This window comes from Typopeltis vanoorti, chromosome 13 (genome assembly GCF_054136105.1).
Source record: "Typopeltis vanoorti isolate ZY-2024b chromosome 13, IOZ_Tvanoo_1.0, whole genome shotgun sequence".
NCBI classification, from domain to species: domain Eukaryota; kingdom Metazoa; phylum Arthropoda; class Arachnida; order Uropygi; family Thelyphonidae; genus Typopeltis; species Typopeltis vanoorti.
Genome location: NC_143561.1, coordinates 35249633 through 35265597, shown reverse-complemented (window position 1 = coordinate 35265597; position 15965 = coordinate 35249633). Strand labels below are relative to the sequence as shown.

The 15965-nt window shown below is 36.4% G+C and overlaps 1 protein-coding gene across 1 annotated transcript in view; it reads right to left on the bottom strand.

The window, feature by feature from the left end:
* The window catches only part of LOC150100045 (ATP-dependent translocase ABCB1-like), a 280795-nt gene that overhangs the window by 52698 nt on the left and 212132 nt on the right, over nucleotides 1–15965 (bottom strand). Inside the window, exon 22 of the mRNA XM_090403288.1 lies at nucleotides 7086–7186. Within this exon, the coding sequence (XP_090259414.1) occupies nucleotides 7086–7186 (101 nt within the window). The remainder of the gene's footprint in view (nucleotides 1–7085; nucleotides 7187–15965) is intronic.

Genomic DNA, 15965 nt, shown 5'->3' with positions numbered 1-15965 from the left:
GACTTCTTGGTTCCACCAAGGTGTCCTTTTCTCACTGTCCATTGCCATGTCGAGCCGCTTTCTGCCATAGCATGAGAGTGCAGAGACAGTAACAGCTGTTCTGAACAGCTTCCACTCCTCCTCAACATCTACAGTATTCTTGGGAATCTCTTTGAACCTGGAGAAAATGTCATCTGCAAAATTCTTCCTCACAGCCTCATTTTCCAATGCCTCCCATTTCACATGGTACAGCTGCTTAGGCCTACCAGCGTTGATGATAGCATCTGGTTTCTGAAGCCGTAGAGTGCACACAACAAGATGGTGGTCAGTTGACAGTTCTGCCCCTCTTCTCACACGAACGTCCAACACTGAGGAAAATAAGTCTGCTGAGACTATAAAGAAGTCAATCAGAGACCTTTGTTCTAGTGTATCCCTGTACCAGGTATACTTGTGGACTTCTCAGTGCTGGAAGAAGGTATTCATTATGGAAAAGCTGTTAGTACAGCATATATTCAGTAAAAATATATTCAGGAAGAAAATAAATAAATGGAACTTCCTAAAATGCAGTTTTACTTTTTTATAATTAACTATAACTGTATAAGTCTCTAGCAATAGTGGCAATAGTATATTAGGAGAGAAAATATATAGCTTCATAATTTATTTACTAAAAATTCAGGTTTCCTGGCACAGTATAACCTTGATGCAATTCAAAGTTTGTGAGGAAATATTCAATTATTTACAGATAATGCAGGAAGTTAGAGAACTTATGCAGATGAGTTCATGAGCTCATTGGCAGAGTACTCATGTGCTTTTCTATAAGATGGTATTCTGGATAGATGAATAGAAATGGAAATATTAATTCAATGCTGACAAGTGTAAAAAAAGTCATGTACCTTAGTCAGAGGAGTTCTTCTCTGTGTGAATCCTACACACAAAAGATTGTAAACCTATAATACATTAGTGACAAACTAAGGGTTACATAATCCGGAAACCCTGATCTAGAGAATAAACTTTTTTTATCTAATCTTTAAAGGTATCTGTGGCATAACTATAAAAAAAAAATTACACAATAACCACAGTAATAAACTTTATTTGTGATTTGTACTTTCATTACAGTTTATTACTGTGGTTATCATGAAATTTTGTTGTTTTAAACTTTTTATTTTTTTTAATGCCATGTCTGGCCTCTATCAAGCTGTGTAGATGAAATCTACACAGCTTGTAGATGTAAGTGATGTAAGTGATAAAATGTGTAGATGGAAGTGATAAAATTCATCTATTACCTAAAGATATTCATAAATATCCATGCCCAGAAGATTCAAACTCACAGCATATTAGAGTTTGGGTATACAGGATGAGGGATACTGTATACTGGTGAAGGTTTGCTTCAAGAGGTGGAAGAGGCAAGGGTTGTTCTTGGGGGGGGGGGGGGAATTGAAAACAAACTGCCAAAACTGTGAAGGCTATCAGAAAATTGCTGCCATAATGGATATTAACATACTGCAATGATTGGAATAAGGAGGTGACAGTGACACTGCACAGGGTACCTTATCTGTTCAGAGTTTAGAACAAATAAGGATTTTAGTGCAGAGACCCAGGTATTTGGATGACAAGGAAACATCAGAAAAAAATTAAGAGGTGAGTAACTAAGACTGCCTCAAAAGTGTGAAATGTTGAGTACGAGGACAGATTGAAGGAATATGCACTATAGAGCTGACAGAAAGGGAAAGATGGGGTGATATGATTGAGGCATATATAACAATGACAGGATTGGTTATATTTAGGGGAACACTTACTCCATAGGGTAATAAGTGGTTGAAGAATGAGGGTATCTCTAAAGATTGCAAAAGGATCATGCAAGTGAGAAAATGTCATGCACAGCCAGAGTGAAAAGGGAGTGTACCAATGCTAAATGCATTCAAGCCAAGGCATAATATGAATTATGGTAAATAGAAGTTGGCCTCCAATTCAAAAACCTTGGAGTCTCAGCAGCAAAATATGAAAAAAAAACATTGACTGATTCAGCCAGGAGCATGTAGTGAAGTTGTCTGCAAGGACAGAAAATGGAAACACTATACTGGACACAAGTTGTTAAAGAAGCAGTCCTGGAAAATAAAAAAAAAGCATATCAAAATCAAAAGTTCCCAGCAAATGAATCGACAGACGCAGCTAAAAGAATACAAAAGAAAAATGTAAGAGAGAGATAAGCAATATGTAAAAGTAGCTAAACAAAAGTCATGGGAAGACTTTGGTTGGAATAAAGAAGATAAATATCAGGAAGATGGCAAAATATTTTAGAAGCTATTGTAAAAGCTTAGAAATGGAGGAAAGAGTACTGTAAAAGGAATCATAGTTGATAATGGTTACATGAAAACTGAAGATAAGGGCATCCCAGATGTCTGGAGTAATTACTTTGAACTGTTAAAGAAGTAGTGACAGAACAGTAGCAGAAATTTTTCAAGAGGAACGCAAACAGGAGTGCATATCAATGTCATATCTAACAAAATATTAGATAGGAGAATATTGGACTAATTGAAAGAAAACTATTAGGAGATTAATAATAATAATAATGTAATCATACAGTGCTGTCATAGTAGCATGAACATCTCTTGAGGATGTATTTCAGAAAATTGATGGTGATGAGTTTGTCCTCCAGACTAGGTCCACCTGCTAGTCACTATTGCAAACCACTGATTTGCAATAGTAACATGTAATAGTGATGTCACAGAAATATACATGCATAAGCTAAATGGAAATACAGACATGTAAAGCTTTGCTTAGGTAGAAGGAAGCACTAGGATAATGAATCTAACTTCAGATTGACAGTTTGAATATGCACAGTTAAGTCATCCCTCGACTTACATCGGGGTTCCATTCCATTTGGCAGGACGTAAGTCAATATATTAAATCAATAGAGTTATAGGTGTTAGGGACTTAACCGTAATAAGTATACTATCATTTTAATTTTTAAACCTTATAAAACTGTACTGTGCATTACTGTCACTATAAAACAGGAGAATAATCACCCAATCTTCCTCCACAATCACACCTTCATTATCTTCCCTAGGTGAAGGACCAGGCTGCAACTCTTCTGGTGTAACCTTTTATTTTTTGGTGAAAATGTCCAATGTGCTTTGCTTATTCCTCTTCTTCTTTTCATTATAAATTTGTTTATAGCAAACAAATGCATCATGTACTTTCCTTTCTACTAATAAGTAACACATTCAACATTGGGGGTCTATGTCTTCAGCCATTTTGAGAACATCACTAACTTCAGAGAATATTTCTGCAAGACCCTTCGCTGTGAATTGTTTAACTACCTCTTCTTGTTTCTCTTTTCCCTCTTCCTTTTCTCGTTCTTCCTCTTCTGCAACAAGTTGTTCCTCCAATTTGATCAATTCTTCATTGGTCAACTCTTCAAGGGCACGTTCTATGAGTTGATCTATGTTGTCATCATTCACTTTGAGATTCAGATTGTTTGCTAGACCCACTAGTTCCTCACTCGATTTACAAAGGTTTTCATTTTTTCAAAACTTCCAAAATCGTATACAAACATTTTTTAAGGTCATTTTTCACATGCCACTCATACTGAGAGGTCACTTCTTCCAAGCCACAGCAATATTTTTAATAGCATGATAAAAATTGAATACTTTGCAGAATTGCATAAGAGGCTCATAATTTCCTTCAATGGCAGAAATGGCTTGTGAAAAAGTTCGTAGATAATAAGCCTTAAACACTGAAAGAACCTCCCTCCCCGATCCATCGACTGGATCAATGAAGTAGTGTCTGGAGGGAGAAACACGACCTTGATCTTTAGGTCAAGATCACTGATGTAAGGTGGATGACCTATAGCATTATCTAGAATTAATAAAATTTTAAATTCTGCATTTTCTTTCACACAATAACTTTCCATTTCACTTGCATGACAGTTGATTAAGGCATCCACAAACAATTTTTGAGTCATTCATGACTTCTTATATTGCTCTGATAATGAATTGGAAAGTATGCTTCATAATGTTTTTTGAAGGCTCATGGATTCTCACTGTGCCATATCACAAATTGTTTCAGTTTATATACAGCAACATTACCTCCTAACAGAATCGTAATATGGTCTTTAAGTGCTTTGAAACCAGGCAAAGATTTTAGCTTTTGGTGGATGAATGTCAGGTCAGACATTTTTTTCCAAAACAAGGAAATCTTATCCATATTAAATATTTACTGTGGCAAATAATTTTTCCCCATAATAATTTTATTACCAATTTCTCCACAAACTCCTTGCCAGGCTTCTCATCAGCACTTGCAGATTCACCATTCACATTATGCAGCACAAAACGCTGCTTGAATCTCATGAATCAACTGGAAGAAACATTGAATTCATAGTTGTAATCCAGCCCTGCTTTCTCCTTCAACAGGTTGAAGACACTTAGTGCCTTAACTGTTATGGTCACAGTGCTAAAGGGCATGTGCTTTTGGTTCAGGTTCTCTATACATGATGCAAGTAGCTTTTCCATATCACCGATAGAACCTTGTCGTTGCTTCGTCACTATCATTGATTTAATGGAAGCAAATCCTTTCACAGCCTCTATGATTTTATCCTTATTTTTCAAAATGGCCATCACCTTAGAAGGAGACCATCCAAAGTCATGTGTGATCATATCGATAGGCTTACCAGATTCATGTTGCTTTATAACTTGCAACTTCATTTCAAGATCAATTTCTCGCCTTTTTTTCTGCGATTCTTCACTAGGTTTTTTGATTGGGTATGTAGGGGGCCAATAATTTTTCCCCATAATACTTTTAGCCAATGATAGAGGTACTCTATTATTGGCTAAAATTCTCTATCACAAACATCATGAAATATTTATGATAAACACACAAATGACCTATTTCTCAAACACAAAATCAACAGAAGAACTGTTGAAGACATATTCCAATTGCTGACTGAACCTGCCACAGAATGCACTATTTTCACTGTGCATGATGCATTGTTGCTAAATAGAAACCTTTTTACTTTATGCTCGCTTTTGTCTTATTAAAAAGTATAGTTTGAAAATGTTATTTATTCCATTATGGGATCATAGAACATATGTATCCATATGTTCAACATGAGAAAGTACATAGTATACGTAAAGAATTCAAGCAGCATACTGGTAAGTGAATGATATATAATTTTTTGGTCAATTTTGTGAACCGTCATAAATTTGAAATACTAGCTTGGTGAACCTTAACCAATTTGAGCTATTAGTTCTCACAAACCAGTGCAAAGTGCCTTGTGGGACATCCATAACAAACATTTACCGTAGCATTTAATGTAATGTGAGCATTTTTTTTTTTTATTGATAATGATATCAAGAAGCAGATTACTGTAAGGTCTATATTACTCCAAGACCTCATATCACCACACACACATATCATCATACCATGTCTTAAACACACTCAAACTCCTTGCAGACACCACACTCTCAGGCAAGGCATTCCAATCATTCACAACTCTGCATGAAAAAAAACCTGCCTCTCACTACCCTACTCACACCGTCTTTATACAGTTTCCAGGGATGACCTCTGGTTCTCCCCTGATCTCCCACTATTCTCTGTAGAACTTCTCCACCATTGATCCTGTAACAACCCCTTACCAACTTGTAGGTCTGTATCATATCTCCCCTCTTCCTCCTGTCCACTAGACTCTGCAAATTACATCTTCTCAATCTTTCCTCATACTTGACATTCCAGAGGTCAACAACTACCTTAATCAGTCACCTTTGGACCCTCTCCAACATCTCTTCATCCTTCTGAAAACCTGGTGACAAAATCTGGGCACAATAGTCCATGTCTGGCCTAATCAAAGCCTTATACAACGGAACAAGAATCTCCCTACTTCTACACGTCTGTGTCCTCCGCATTATTCCCAGAAGCCTTTCTGTTGTCTTCACAATTTTGGCGATGTGTCCCCTAAATTTCAGATCCTTATCCACTATTACCCCCAGATCTCTTATTTCCTCTACCTCCATCAATATATTCTCACCAAGCATAAATTCTGCATCCCATCTTTGTTTTCCAAATTTTAAAACCTTACATTTTGTAACATTGAACTCTCATCCCCATTTCGGTGCCCAATCACTCAATTTATTCAAGTCTTCTTGCAAGGCCACAACATTTTCATTACTCTTTATGGTTTGTCCAAACTGCAAACAACTGAATATCTCCATCCAAATCTTCGCCAATATCATTAATATAAAGTTAAACAGTAATGGTCCTATAACAGACTCCTGAGGCACTCCACTAGTAACTTTCCTTTTCCTGGCAAACCCACCCCCATACACAACTTGTTGATACCTATCACATAGCCAGTCCAATGCACTAATCTAATATCACAATTTTTTCACAGGGGTCCTCGCACTGCTGGCAACCACCCAGGCAATCACTTCATGGTCACTCTCACCAATTGGTGGATGATTTGACACTTCATTTATAATTACATCCTCTGATGAGATGACCAAATCCAAGACTCCCAATCCTCGCATGCCCTCTGTTACAGTTACATACTGTCTGAGGTAGTTATCCCTCAAAAACTCAAGAAACTCATTTTCTTTACTTCCAGTTGCTATCTCATCATTCTAGTCTATATTGCCATAATTAAAATCACCCATAATGATCACCCTTTTCTTATTCTTCTCTGTCACTTTTGGACCCTTTCCAACATCTCTTCATCCTTCAATCGTTCACATTACATTATATTCTTCAGAAATAAATTTTTTCATAAATTATATATCAATGTGTTTGTACAATATATTAAAATATCTTGAAAATGTACAAGATATCAAAAAAAAAAAAAAAACTTTAAAAGGAAAATTTTATAAACATTTATATTATGAACACATTTAACAGCAACAAGAGTAAGTAAATAACACTAAATAGTGAAATATAAGAATCTTGATGATATAAAAATAAAATAATTTTTTATTCATTAAGTAGAAAACATTGAATTAATTTGAGCATAATAATGTGTTTTCTAACGGTCAAATTTATGAAGCCAGTCAACAAGTAAAGAACATTATTTAAAACATCTGAAATCATTAAAATATTATTCAAAGTTATCCTTATAATACCTTCGGGGTTCATTTAGAACTGCAACATATGATGCATAAAATCTTTGTTCCTGGTGAAGGGAAGCTACAGTGCGAATATTCTCAATCGTTTCCACTGCAATCTAGAATTATAAATTAGATAAAGGAAAAAAAAATCAATAAACAAATCACCTTAATTTCTTATGGGTAATCATAATATTAAAGAAATCAAAATCTTTTCTCATTCAACATAGGAACATAAAGGACAAGAGTGGTAATTAATTGTTTCTCTTATTTTTTAATATAATCACTAAGTATCATCTGGCTAGCCAAATGAATAATGTTACTGCTTTGGTAGCAAAGCAATGACATACATAAATATTTGTGTGCAAGTTTTTAGGTAAATTCCACCACCCTGTATGAGAGCACCACCATCTTGCTTATTGTAGATCTGATGTAGTAAGAAAAGATTGCCACACCTGAGTTCTATGATTTTAAAATTCTCAGTCTACTTGTGGTACTAATCCCATCTGTTTCAATTTATTTAACAGCTTGTCATGTGGCAGTCTATCAAAAGCTTTTGCAAAATCCAAGTACACCACTGTATATAAATACAAAATCCATGTAACCACTCATCTTTAATGAAAGGGATCATCATCAAAAAACATTCCCTGATATATCTTTCTAAAAGTGGTGTCTAATTATCATGGCTTACTAGCAACATGCCTTTCTGAATTAATTGCAAGCCATACATATATGATTGGACCATAGCTTAAGTTCTAGCAATATGACATCTGTATATAAATAAAGACAGGCTTTATTTTAAATGTTAGCTTGTGAGTAAACTGTGAATTATGCTTTAAATCCTAAATGTTAATTATGCCTATATGTCTACTACATTCACAACACACTAAGGTAATGCATTCCACTCACCATGAACCTCCTCCTCACTCCTCTGATCACATTCTCCTTATATAGTTTCCAGTGATGGCCTATTGTTCTATCCCCCCCCCATTCTATGAAAAATCTCTTCCGTGTCAACTTGATAACAACCTCCTCCTATTCATGCAGCTCTGCAATTTACATTCTCTCATTTCTGTCCTCATGTTCCACATTCCAAAGACTACTGACAGCTTTTGTGAATCTTCTCTTTACACTTTCCAACATATCCTCATCACCATGAAAACAGGCAAGCACAATCCATATGAGGCTTGATCGAGACTTTATACAATGGCATTATAACCTCTTTATTTCTGCATGTCAGGTCCTCTACATCATTACCATTATCCAATGTGATGTCTTCACAACTTGTGCAATGTGGCCCCTGAAATTCAGGTCCTTGTCCACCACCACTCACAGATCTCTAATCTCCTCTACTTCCTTTAAAGTTTTCCCACCAAGTGTATATCATTGCTTACCAAATCTCAAAACTTTACACTTTACAACACTGAACTGACAGTTCCACTTACCCATTCATTCAATCTATTCAAAATCCTCCTGTAAGGCATAATATCTGCTTGACTCTGCATTGCTCTCCCCAATTTTGCATCATCTGCAAACAGCTGTAGATCACTAGTTAAACCTATCCCACTATCATTAACATACAAACTGAACAACAATGGTCCCAAAACTAATCCCTGCAGTACACCATTAGTGACCTTCCTTTTTTAGGATATACAACTTTCTGATACCTATCTGACAGCCAGTCACTGATCCAACTCTGAAGTCTGTTATCCAATCCCATCTGTTTTAATTTATTTAACAGCTTGTCATGTGGCAGTCTATCAAAAGCTTTTGCAAAATCCAAGTACACCACTGTATATAAATATCCCCTGTCCAAGGTATTTGTCACCTTGTTATAGTATATAAGTAAATTAGTAAAACATGATCTCCCTTTAACAAACCCATGCTGATTACCACAGAGAATACTGCTGTTATCAACCCATTTCTGTATTCCTTATCACCACCTTTATGCAGTAGAACAATTTTACCTTCTTTCCACTCCCTTGGAACCTGTACTGTTGTAAGAATTATTAAACAGGCATGCCAATGCTACTGCCAATTCCCTGGAATACTCCCTTAAGACGTGTGCTGATGTATTAGCAAATCCTATTGCCTTATTGACATCAAGGTTATTTATTTCCTCAAATACCGTCTGCTCACTCATAATTAAACTGTTCTCTCCTATGACCTCTACACTTAAGTTCCTCATGTATTCATCCTGATCTAAATAAAATACCCATATAAATTGATCGCTGAACACCTTAACAATGTCTTCTGCAGCAGTTACCATTCTACCATTTTCATCCATTAACATCATCTTACCATGATCATTATTCCTTCTATTTGCCACATATCTAGAAAACTCTAGGATTTTTCCTTGCATGATTTGCCAATTTCTGCACTTTTGTTTTCCTTACTAACTCAGTCACTCTCCTGGCTTGTTCTTTATTCTCTCCATGTAACTGATTATTACCATTATTCATCCTGTACTGTCTCCAAAGTACCTTCTTCTCACAGACACTGATACTGTTATGTATGTCTTTGTCAGTTCCCAAGCAGCATTTATTTCCTCACTGTTCAACTCCTCATTCCATGGTATAGCTCCAAGCTGTCTCCTAAGCTTGTCATAATCATCAGCATTATCATTCCACACATATCTTTTCCTCACAAAAGTCTGCATATGACTGGCCACAACCCAGGTGATCACTTCATGATCACTCTCACCAAATGGAGGAAAGTGTGAAACCCCACTCAGAATTACATCCTCTGATGAAATGATCAGATCTAAAACTCTCAATCCTCCTATGCCCTCCTTTACATGCTGTCTGAGATAGTTATCTCTTGATAACTCGAGAAATTCATTTTCCTTATTCCCAAATGCTATTTCTTCATTCCAATCTATACAGCCATAATTAAAATCACTCATAATAATTACCCTTCCTTTGTTTACTAATCCAAGTTGTTCATACATTTTTTCATCACTATCCTCCACATTCCCTAGCATATAGCAACATCCAACTAAATATGTCTTCCTGTCAGCCTCCATGTTACTCCACACTGCCTCATAACAATTGCCACTATTTCCCTCTTTCATCCCTCTCCTTCCTTCTAGTCCATAGGTTCCCAAACTTTTTCGGGCCACCATCCACTTTGCAAGACATGTATAAACACATATATACATGCTCTATTTTCTCATTGACATAGAAAATTGACATCTATTTCTATCTGACATGGTAAATTTTTAAATGATTAAATAATTGAAATAGAAAATTGATAAAAAAATTGATCATGTAAGACAGGCATAAGATGAATTAAAATGCGATATTTAAATTTTAAATGATTATCTAATCGCAAAATCACGAAAATAATTAATTGTTAAATATATATTATTAATTTCTTCTATAAAGAACTGCGACCCCTAGACTGCCTGAACACCCCCAAATGCTTCTGATCCCCCTATAGCCCCCCCTAGAAGGCTTCAGCACCCACTGGGGGCAGTACCACCCACTTTGGGAACCTATGTTCTAGTTCTTTCTATCCTCACTAAAAATACTGTATCGTTCCATTTTTATTCCCATTAAAGTATTTACCTTCATTCAACTATGTTTCACTTATTCCAATGATTTTGGAGTGAATAAACTCAATCAGGGAAACCATTTCATCTCTCTTATGATATATCTGGCATTTGTAAACAAACACAGTAGTTCATTTTAAGGTCAATAACCAGTCCGATCCAAGCCACTTATTGGTTGTGATTTCCCCAACACATCTGCTTCTAATAACCCAGATATTACTCAAATATTAGCTGATTCTGAAATTCCTGATATCTGTGAAATGATTTACTATGACAGAGGTTTCCAATTACACAGCAGTATGCATAGATTGATTAGAAATATAAAACAAGGTTGGGCTGATGGACATAGTATTCTTTATGATGGTTAGCATGGATTTATAAATAGTAAATCTTGTTTTAGCAATTTACTTGTATTTTATGCTAAGGTAACAAGTGTGTTATATAAGGGAGAATCATATGCAGTGATATTCTTAGACTTTTAAAAGCATTCAATAGATTACCACATAAGTGATTTGCTCTCTGAACGATATCAACAAGTTGTGTATGATGGAGTAGGATCTCAAAAAAAGGAGGGTGGGTAATCAGTGGCATTCCCCATGGTTCTATTCTTGGGCATCTGCTGTTTAATTCACTTGTAAATGATAAACTGAGGATCTTCAGTTATTTGCTGATGATGCAAAGTTGGGGAGAATTATAAGTAGCACTGCTGATGTTAATTCCTTTCATGAAGCTTTGAATAGACATTTGACTTGGACAAAGCAGTGAGATTGCAGTTTTAACAGTAATAAATGCAAGGTTTGCATTTTGGAGTGCAGAAATATAAGGTTGTATACTATATTGATGGTGCTGTACTGCAGTAAGTGGATGAGATTCAAGATTTGGGAGTGATGGTTGACAGTAGTCTGAAGTTTAGAGGGCATATTGCAAGTGTTGCAAAGACTGCACATCGCAGTGCCACTATAATAAGGAGTACACTGACATACAGAAATAAGGAGGGAGTTGTGCCACTGTATAAAGCATTGGACAAACCACACTTGGACTATTGTGCTCAGATTTGGTCACCTGGATTTCATTGTGATCTGGAAACATTGGACAGGGTCCAGAAATGTGTGACTAAGGCAATATCATGACTCTGGAATGTCAGTTATGGAAAGAGGTTGAAGGAAGTGGTGGATAGGAGAAAAAGAGATGATATGATAGAGAGTTTTAAGTTAGTAAGGGGATTATTAATCCCGAGGGGATTATACAAAGAGTAGAAGGCAAGAGGGAAAGATCCAGAGACCATCGCTGGAAGTTATGTAAGAGTGCAGTGAAGAAAGGTGTGAGAAGTAAATTTTTTACATGGAGAATTGTGAGTGAATGGAATGCATTACTAGAATATGCTATAACTGAGAGGAGACCTCCACATAGCCTTTAAAGGAATGCGGAGAACCGACCAGGGCTTCTGACCTAATGTCCAATCCTCACCTTCTCGTGGTGCACCCTGTTGGGTATCTACTTTGATACTGAACGAACGAGGATGGGCTGGCAATTTGGGATTTAGCCGACCAAATTGTATTCTTATTGGTTAAACCAAAATAAAAAACGATGGTACAACATGACAAAATTTCATGCCGGCTGGGGCGTCGCCCGGTTAAACAAGGCCCCCGTTGTTTTCGCCAGGGAACCAGGGTGAACAGCGAAAAGTCAGCTACTAGAACAAATCTGAAAACAAACCCCAACTCAACATCACCAGAGTTAAAGATCGGTACTATCAACGTAAGAAGCCTGAATAGCAAAGAAATGGAGCTAGCTGAAGAATTAGATAAGTACCAGATCGACATAATAGGGGTGACTGAAACAAAAAAGACCAAAACTGGTGAGATCTTTCTGAGCAATAAATACAAAATGTTATATTCAGGCAATAACAATCAAGGAAAAGAAGGAGTAGCCATAGTATTCAACACAAAATACGAGGCTAATCTTCTTGAATGGCAGTCAGTCTCAAGTAGAGTAATGTGGGCAAATATGCGAATGGGGAACTGGACAATGAGACTTATTTGTGCCTATGGTCCCACGGAAGGTTCTACTAAGGTAGAAGTGAGGAATTTTTTGAGGCTTTAGAAAAAGCAACTGACACAATCAAAAAGGAAAAGTTGGTCCTTGTTGGGGATCTAAATAGTAGAGTAGGAAATGATTGTGAGACATACAAAAATATTTTGGGAAAATTTGGAGAAAAGAGCAAAGCTAATAATAATGGCAAATATCTGTTGGATTTCTGCTCAGGACATGGACTGGTTATTACTAACACCATGTTCCAACATAAAAATGTGCACAAATTCACATGGAGAGAAGAGGCTAGGAATAAGAAAAGTCTCATTGACTTTGTTATTGTTGATAGTGATGTTTTCTCCCTGATGCAGGACACCAGAGTGTACAGAGGATTTGAAATTGGAAGTGATCACTATTTAGTCTTGAGCAGAATAAAATTGAATTTCATATTGAAAAGAATAACATGTAAGAAAGTTTTAAAGGGAATAAAAGTTGAGCAGCTCTCAGATGTGAACTGTAGACTAAAATACAGAAATATTATTGAAAAGAAAATGAAAGAGTTTGAGAACAGGAATCAAACCTTGGAGATTCAGTGGCAAACTCTGAAGGAAACATTGATTGATTCTGCCAGAGAGGCATGTGGTGAGGTTGTGTGCAAGGATAAAAAAATTAGAATTCCCTGGTGGACACGGGAAGTTAAAGAGGCAGTGAAGGAAAAGAAGAAAGCATATCAAAAGTTCCTGGCAAATAAGTCAGCTTTTACTCTTACAGAATACAGAGACAAATGTAAGAAAGCTAAACAGTGTGTAAAACTAGCTAAACAAAAGTCATGGGAGGACTTTGGCAAGAATATAGAAAATAAATATCAAGAAGGTGGCAAAATATTCTGGAGGTTGTTGAAGAAGCTTAGGAATGGAGGAAAGAGTGCTGTAAAAGGAATTAGAGATGATAAAGGTGAAATGAAAACAGGAGAAAAAGATATCCTTGAAGTATGGAGTAATTACTTTGAAAAACTGCTAAATGAAACAAGCAGTGATGACAGCACAGTGATAAAAAACACTGACCAGGTATGCAGTCAGGAATACATATCCATACTTGAAGTAGAAAAAGCCATCAGAGGCTTGAAATGTGGAAAGGCAGCAGGAGTAGATGATATTCGACCAGAAATGCTGAAGTATGGTGGTATAAGAGTCTTACAGTGGCTGCACTGCATAGTTCAGAAAGCCTGGACAGAGGGACGAATTCCCGATGATTGGAGTAGAGCTCTCATAGTACCCATATATAAAAAGGGAAATAAAACTGAATGTGAGAATTACAGAGGTATTTCCCTACTGAGTGTTCCTGGCAAGATCTATGCAAGTATACTTGAGAAACGGTTGAGAAGAATTGTGGAAGAAAGCTTGGTGAAGAACAAGCTGGATTCAGGCCAAATAGAGGCTGTCAGGATCAGATCTTCACTTTACGACAAATAGTAGAGAAAGCATGGGAATATAACAAAGATCTGTATTTAAGTTTTGTCGATTTGGAAAAGGCATATGACAAGGTGCCAAGAGAGAAGCTATTCAATACGCTGCAGTTATATGGTGTCAATGTGGCATTATATCAAGCAATACTTAGTCTTTATTTGAGTTGTGAGTCAGCAGTTAGAATTGAAGGAAGTACAGGAAGATGGTTTAATGCTAAATCTGGTGTGAGACAAGGATGTACATTATCCCCTCTGTTATTCATTATCTATATGGATCACATTATGAAGGAATGTGGTATTAAACCTGATATCAAAATTGGAGATGTTAATGTCAGCTCTTTGCTTTATGCGGATGATGTTATACTTCTAAATAAATCCGCTACAAGTCTGCAAGATTCTCTGACTAAATTGAATAGCTGTTGTAATAGATATGGTATGAAGGTCAGCAATAAAAAGACAAAGACAATGAAAATAGGCAGAATCATTGAAAATGTCAACTGTGTTGTGAATGGAGAACCTGTGGAACAAGTAAAACATTTCAGCTACTTAGGCACAATTTTTACTGAAGATGGTAAACTAAATATAGAAATAGACAACAGAATCAGCAAAGCTGGTAGCGTGGGAAGTCAATTGAATAAATTCATATGGAATAAGAAAGAAATTAGTCGGAACACTAAATTAGCTGTATACAAGACTGTGTTCAAACCAATTTTAACTTATGGATCTGAGAGCTGGGTCAGAAGTAAAACACTTGACCAAAGACTAGAGACCGCAGATATGAGAGTCCTGAGAAAGATTAGAGGCGTGAACAGATGGCATCAATGGCAATATCATATTAAAAATGAGGATATTAGGAAAGAACTTGACATTGTTAACCTCCAGGAATGCGTTAGCAGAGCTAATCTCAGATGGTGTGGTCACTTAAATAGAATGGGAGAGGAAAGATTAGCAAAACAAGTGTTCTCTGCCAGGTTGGCAGGAAAACGACCCAGAGGAAGACCAAGATATAGGTGGATTGATACGGTACAAAGTGCCTTAGACGATAGAAATATAAGATCTGATAATGTTGGAGTCTTGACAAGTAACAGACTGATTTGGAGGAAAATTGTAGATAGGAAGTTAGTAATGATGTAGTTTTTTCATGTAGTACTGTCATATCCTGTATACCCCTTGAGGGTACATGGCAGGAATTTGATGATGATGATGGTGTTAAGGATCTTAAGAATCAATATGTTGTCAGTTGAATGAATCTCCCATGATGAATCTGCCAACTCTATGGAGGGTGTAATAATAATAATTAGCCAGTTTGCAAATTTTTTAAGATAAATAACAGCATATATCATGATATATATATTATTGTTATTATTATACAGTATCTCCATGGAGTCCAGAGACTCATTGTAGGAGACCCAAACTAACTATTATACACTCAAAACTTACCTTTCCTTAAACTCACTCACTGTCAGGGAACTCCACAACTAATTCTGGCAATCCATTCCACTCATTCACCACTCTCCATGCAAAAAATGTAGTCCACACATCCATACTCTTACACAATTTCCATGGATAGCCCTGAGTTCTCTAATTATTTGTCACATGCTGAAAATTTCACTTGCATCAATTTTTATAAAACCCCTTTGATATCTTAAACGTTTCTATCACGTCTCCTCTCCTCCACTTAGTAACCAAACTTTGTAATCCACAAACCTTCAACCAATCCTCATAGGGAGCATTCTACAAATCTGTCACAAGCTTAGTCACCCATCTCTGAACCTTTGACAGCAAGAAAATGTATTTACATCCAATACAATTTAGGTAGATAATTTATTATCTCTGAAGCTTGGTGGTT